The 6,838-nt window shown below is 47.7% G+C and overlaps 1 protein-coding gene and 1 long non-coding RNA gene across 2 annotated transcripts in view; one reads left to right on the forward strand and one right to left on the reverse strand.

The window, feature by feature from the left end:
- LOC119474245 overlaps positions 1–6,836 on the forward strand; it is a 23,002-nt gene extending 16,166 nt beyond the window's left edge. Inside the window, exon 3 of the long non-coding RNA XR_005203535.1 lies at positions 5,367–6,836. This is a non-coding gene — a long non-coding RNA (uncharacterized LOC119474245). The remainder of the gene's footprint in view (positions 1–5,366) is intronic.
- LOXL2 (lysyl oxidase like 2) overlaps positions 1–6,838 on the reverse strand; it is a 92,960-nt gene that overhangs the window by 57,961 nt on the left and 28,161 nt on the right. Inside the window, exon 3 of the mRNA XM_017549740.2 lies at positions 2,008–2,183. Coding sequence (XP_017405229.1) covers positions 2,008–2,183 — 176 coding nt within the window. The remainder of the gene's footprint in view (positions 1–2,007; positions 2,184–6,838) is intronic.

Consider the following 6,838-nt stretch of genomic DNA (forward strand, 5'->3'; position numbering starts at 1 on the left):
AAAAAAAAAAAAAAAAAAAAAAAAAAAAAAAAAAAAAAAAAAAAAAAAAAAAAAAAAAAAAAAAAAAAAAAAGAGAAAGCAAAGCTGTCATCAGTGACCAGAAGATGAAGACTGAAGAAAGTACATCAACTCCATCACAATCTATTTATCTCCAAAAAAATAGCAGCATTTGCCAGGTGTCGACCAGCAGTCTCCTCCTTGCAGCTGAGAGAAGCCTGGAAATCCTTTTCCATGCTATAATGCAGGCTTGGACAAATCCCTAGCACACTTGGGAACGTACATGGAGAGAGAAGGACTGTGTGAGTCATGACAGTAAAGACAACAGTCTTAGAGAACTTCCTCTGGGGCCCAAATAGGGCAATCTCATCACCTTCTGCATTAGTGCTGGGGTCAACAGGAGGCTGAAGCACAGCGAAGGTTCCTTGGCCTGGATTTGGGGCAGATCCCACAATCCCTTGGGGGCGATGTCCAACATGTTCCTTGAGGAAAGGAGTGTTAGCTACCAACTCCTCCTGTCCTAAGCCCCACAAATGTTGCCCAGAAGAGTAATGTAGGCCAGGTGTGGTAACTCACACCTGTAATCCCAGCACTCTGGGAGGCCGAGCCAGGCGGATCACCTGAGACTGGGAGTTTGAGACCAGCCTGATCAACATGGAGAAACCCCGTCTCTATGAAACATACAAAAATTAGCTGGGCATGGTGATACACTCCTGTAATCCCAGCTACTCAGGAGGCTGAGGCAGGAGAATCACTTGAACCCAGGAAGCAGAGGCTGCAATGAGCTGAGATCGCACCATTGCACTCCAGCCTGGGCAACAAGAGTAAAACTCCATCTCAAAAAAAAAAAAAAAGAGTAATGTAGTAAGTGTGTGTTAATTTAATTGTTTGGGTAAAGAATTTGCTGGAAAGCTAACCCTGAAATTTAGCCATAAATGTAGAAAGGTCATAAGCCCTGTTGACCATTTACAAAAGCTGAAATGGTCATTCTGGCAACATAAGAATCATCTGGGGCCGCTTAAAGAAAAACAACCTGGTCCCATAGCAGGAGATTCTCAGTCAGTAGGTCAGGGAGGAGGCCCCAGTACCTGCATTTGTGAAGTGATGCCGATCCTCAGCCACACAGGCCAGCGGTAGCCAGCTTCCAGACAGCCCCAGCCATCCTACCTGTGCCACCCCTTGTGCAATCTCCTCCCACACTCTACCAGGGCTAGTCCGTGTGATCCACAGAATACAGCAGAAAAGATGGCATATCACTTCCAAGATTAGGTTATGAAAGATGACTTCCATGTGTGCTTTCTCTCACTCTCCTTTGGCTCATTCACTCTGAAGGAAGACAACTACCATGTAACGAGGCCGCTCAGCAGCCTATGGAGGGGCCACATAGAGACCAACAGAGGGCTGCAGTCTACAGCTGGCAAGAAACCACAGCCTGCCAACAACCATAGGACCTCACGTGGGAGGGGACCTTCCAGATCCCATTGACAGCCCGAATGCAACACCATGAGATGCCCTGAGCAGAATCAAGTAGCTAAGCCGCTGCTCAATTCCTGATTCTCAGAAACCGGGTGAGATAATAAAGACTCATTGTTTTAAGCTGCAAAATCTGGGGGCAATTTGTTATGCAGCAATTGATAACGAATACATTTTCCCACCCAAAGGGCAAGCTCCTGAACATGGCACAGCAGGTGTTTCATGCCCATCTTTCCAGCTTTAGTTCACTCTACTCCCAGAGGCACTCCACCTGAGATCATGCTCTGCTTATCCCAGCCCAAAGTTCACACCTCTGTGCCTCTGCCCAGCCTGTTCCTTGTGCCTGGAATGCCTTTCTCCATGGATGGGATTCCCTTCTCCAGAAATCCTTCCCTAAACTGCCCCTGCATCTAATCCCATTGGGTTAGGTAACTCCTTCTGCTCACACACACTTCTTGAAATCAATACGGAAAAAGCAAGTTGCATGGAGGAGGAATAACGTTTGCATGAAGCGGACATCGAGAGCACATGACTTGCCTCTATCTGGTTGATCAACGAATTGTCAAATTTGAACCCGGGAATCCTTTTGTCACTGCACACCACACCGACGTCTTCTGTGTGCTTGCAGTCGGTGACGCCCCAGCCATTAGAGGAGCACGCTGCAAGTGTCGCCTCCTTGCCGGTACAGTGGAGATTGTCCAACCAGATGGGCCCTGAGGAGGCACAGGAGAGAAACCAAGCGCTGCATCAATGCAGGTCTGAGACTTTGTGGGGCAACAGTGTCTTATATGGAAAGAGAGTTTGTCTCTAATTTTGGCAGCTGTGTGTGGCCATCACTTAATTTTTATTATCTTATGATACTGTACACAGCTCTGGACCACCTGGATCCCCACACCACAGGAAGCAGCTGATGCGATCTGGGGATGTGGCGGGTTAACATGATTAGGACAGAAATTAGACTTAAGCCCAGAAGTCGCACGGGATAGTGGAAAGAGTGAGGCTTGGGGTACCAAGCTGGGTTTGAGTTCTCGTTCAGCCATTTGGCTGTAGGATCTTGGTTAAGGGCCCTTTGGCTTGTCAGTAGAGCAGAGCTAACAATGACACTTCAGCTGCACAGCTGCGTGCAGATGAGAGACACTATGAAGCACTGCTGGCCACGGTAGCTGAAAAATAGTGATGATGATATTTTATTATCGACGTTTTAGTGACACTGATTATAGCACTAGCCAGTCTCACCTTCGATCCGTAGCAGAGGCTGAACTTGGACCCCTCAGGGAAAAACTAAACTCTCTTGCCACTGAAGGTAAAAGGTTTTTTTTTTTCTTTTTTTGTGAGACCGAGTCTTGCTCTGTTGCCAGACTGGAGTGCAGTGGTGCGACCTCAGCTCACTGCAACCTCCACCTCTGGGATTCAAGCAATTCCCCTGCCTCCACCTTCCAAGTAGCTGGGACTACAGGCATGCACCACCACACCCGGCTAATCTTCGTATTTTTAGTAAAGACGGGGTTTCACCATGTTGGCCAAGATAGACTCAATCACCTGACCTCATGATCCACCCACCTCGGCCTCCCAAAGTGCTGGGATTACAGGTGTGAGCCACTGTGCTCGGCCTGGTTTGAGGTTTTTAAGGCATTTTCACATGTAGCATCTCCTTGGTTTTCCTATACTGTACCAAGGGGATGAGGTGACATGATTATCCCACTGCCCCTTGAGCCCAGAAGCCTGTGCCGTGCTCTGTCCAGTGCTCTTCTCACTTCCCAATGTTTCCCATCACTGACTCAGAGACAGCCCAGCCAGACTGGCCCACAGAGCCACCTCGTCATGTTCCAGAGGCTGCCATGGGACTGTGCTTACCTTTTTTTTTCCTTTTTAACCTCACTTGCACTAAGTAGAGAATTCAGTGTGCAAAGTGCTGGAGGGTGAACCACAGTGAATCACCACCTCATACCCTTAGGGTGGCCACTATCAAAAAAAAAAAAACCAGAAAACGGCAGTGCTGGCGAGGATGTGGAAATTAGAACCCATGTGCACTGCTGATGGGAATGCAAAATGGTGCAGCTGCTATAGAGAACAGCATGGTGAGCCAGGTGCGGTGGCTCACGCCTGTAATCCCAGCACTTTTAGGAGACCGAGGCGGGTGGATCACCTGAGGTCAGGAGTTTGAGACCAACCTGACCAACATGCTAAAACCCTGTGGGTACTAAAAGTACAAAAATTAGCCAGGTGTGGTGGTGCACACCTGTAATCCCAGCTACTCAGGAGGCTAAGGCAGGAGAATCACTTGAACCCAGGAGGCAGAGGTTGTAGTGAGCGGAGATCGCACCACTGCACTCCAGCGGTGGACCTCATCTCACTCTGGCTGGGTGACAAAGTGAGACGAAATGAAAGAAAGGAAAGGGTAGGAGAAAGGGAAGGAGGAGAGAGGAGAGGAAAGGAAGGTTGTTTCCTTAAAAAATAAAAAATTACCATATGATCCAGCAAAGAATTGAAAACAGAGTTCCTAAGAGATATCAGCACCCCTGTGTTTATAACAACATTATTCAAAATAGCCAAGAGGTGGAAGCAACGCAAGTGTCCACCAACAAAACGTGGTCTATCCATACAATGGAATATTAGCCTTCAAAAGGAAGAAAACACTGAAACCTGCTGCAATATGGATGATTCATGAAGACATTATGCTGAGTGAAATAAGCCAGTCCCAAAAGACAAATCTTATATGGGGTATCTAGAGGAGTCAAATTGACTGAAACAGAAAGTAGAATGGTGGCTGCCACGGCCTGGCATGAGAAAGAAATGAAGAGGGTTGTTTAACTGGTACAGAGTTTCGGTTTTGCAAGATGGCAAAGTCCTGGAGATGACGGTGATGACAGCTGCACCACGGCGTGGACATATGTAACACTACTGAACTGTACACTGAAAAAGGTCAGCCGGGTGTGGTGGATCACACCTGTAATTCCAGCACTTTGGGGGGCCGAGGCAGGCGGATCACAAGGTTAGGAGATCGAGCACATCATGGCTAACACGGTGAAACCCATCTCTACTGAAAATACAAAAAATTAGCTGGGCGAGGTGGTGTGCACCTGTAGTCCCAGCTACTTGGAAGGCTGAGGCAGGAGAATCGCTTGAACCCAGGAGGCGGAGGTTGCAGTAAGCCAAGATTGCGCCCCTGCACTCTAGCCTGGGCGGCAGCGCGAGACTCTGTCTCAAAAAAAAAAAAAATTGTTTAAGGCTGGGCTGGGCGTAGTTCATGTGTGTAATCTCAACACTTTGGGAGGCCAAGGTGGGAGGATCACTTGAGCTCAGGAGTTTGAGGCCAGCCTGGATAACATAGTGAGACCTCATCGCTACTAAAAACCAAAACATTTAGCTGGGCATAGTGGTGCGTGCCTATAGTCCCAACTATTCAGGAGGCCGAGGTGGGAGAATTGCTTGAGCCCAGAAGGTTGAGGCTGCAGTGAGCTGTGATTGTGCCATTGCACTCCAGCCTGGGTGACCGTGAGACCCTTTCTCCGAAGAAAAAATAGTTAAGGTAGCAAGTTTTATGTGATGCACGTTTTGCCACAATTAAAAATTTTATAAAGCACTAGAGGGTTTTAAAATCGTGATTTTTAAAAGTGCCACTGCAAAATGAAAGAAAACAAAACTAAACCTCTCATTTTTCTCACAGCTCCTTTTAGGAGTCTACAGAGTAGCAGCCAGAGACAAACAAACCTGAGTTCAAGTTCCATCTGCCACGTACTGGGCCACTGTATAACGCGGTCAACGGCTTCAACACCTGCTTCGCATTTTTAGAGCCAAAATAATGATGCTGAGCAAACAGGTTGCCATGGAGACTTGATGAGGTAAGGTATGTGCCTGGTACACTTTCAACCTCCTTTTCCCCTTCCTTCTTCCAGTCAGAAAAGCAATGAATTCTACTGCTTCCATGATGCAAGAGAAAAACAAATAAAAACATTCCCATTGGAGAGATTAGAAAACCAAGGAGAGAAACAGAGGCTCTTCAAGGTTGAGAAGGACCCCGGGCCAGTCTCCCGACGTGCAGGCCCCGCTCAAACGTGTCTGCTGTCATGGCTGCCGGACAGGACTCAAAGGAGAGCACTTCAGATCCATTGTGGAGAACAAAGGGCTTATTGAAAACATCTGGGCTGAGGTTTTCCAACTGGCTTCTCAATTTGGGCTGGTTTCCAAGCAGTCAAGCTTCACTGAAACATAGACTCCCTAATCAATTGCCGTCTCAACAACAAACCGATGTTTGTCTTGCTAAGTACTAGCAACGGAAAGGACCCTCCACATTCTAAGCGGAACATTCTGTTGCAGAGCTGTGCAAGTGTCACAGATGGTGAAAAGCAGTGGCACCCTATTCTGTGTGCAGTGAGAGAAACCCCCCTCGCTAAGGACCTGGAAATCGACCAGTGCATCATCAAAGGAACTGAGAAGAGCTGCAAACCAGAGACCCTACGGAGCCTGCCCCAAAGAGCTTCTCTCTTATGAACCTTGCAAAGGTCCCCAACAATCTTCCACGGACCCCTTCCTCACATGCTTGGTCAGTTTCTACTTAGAAGGCGGGTATGTAAATTTGTACTTAGCCCAAGACAGTATCACCATGCATGGTATACTCATTTGGCCTCATTTCATGACAACACTTTTCGTGTTGGTTTTTTTGAGACAGTGTCTCACTGTTACCCAGGCTGGAGGGCAGCGGTGCAATCAAAGCTCACTGAAACCTCCGCCTCCCAGGTTCAAGTGATTCTCCCACCTCAGCCTTCCAAGTAGCTGGGACTACAGGCGCATGCCACCACGACCGGCTAATTTTTGTATTGTTTTGGTAGAGACAGAGCTTCACCATGTTAGCCAGGCTGATCTCGAACTCCTGATCTCAAGCGATCCACCTGCCTCAGCCTCCCAAAGTGCTGGGATTACAGGCATAAACCACTCAACAGGGCCCCTCTTTTTTTTTCTCTGACAACCAGCTCTGACTCCAAAACCAAGGTGTTTCTAGGCACAGTCCAGATGCCTCCTCAGAGCTGCCAAGAGAGCCGTGTCCTTGGGACGCAAGATGAGAGTCAAAACTTTGGACACAAGAAAGCCATTCAATCAGAAGCCAAATTTTATCTTACTCTTTTCCTTCCAATGCCTCTCCCGATGAAAGAAGAGATATATACACAAGTTAACAGATCATTAGGAAGATAAAAATCATAAATGAAATTCAGTTGGAATGTGAGAGCCCAGGGCAATGGAAATTATTCAAGTTAGAATCTGTGGGGTCGAGACCAGGTGCGGTGGGTCAGCCTGTAATCCCAGCAATTTGGGAGGCTGAGTTTGGGAGGCTGGGTGGTCGGATCACTTGAGGCCACGAGTTTGAGACCGG

This window comes from Cebus imitator, unplaced genomic scaffold, assembly GCF_001604975.1.
Source record: "Cebus imitator isolate Cc_AM_T3 unplaced genomic scaffold, Cebus_imitator-1.0 Scaffold221, whole genome shotgun sequence".
NCBI classification, from domain to species: Eukaryota; Metazoa; Chordata; class Mammalia; order Primates; family Cebidae; genus Cebus; species Cebus imitator.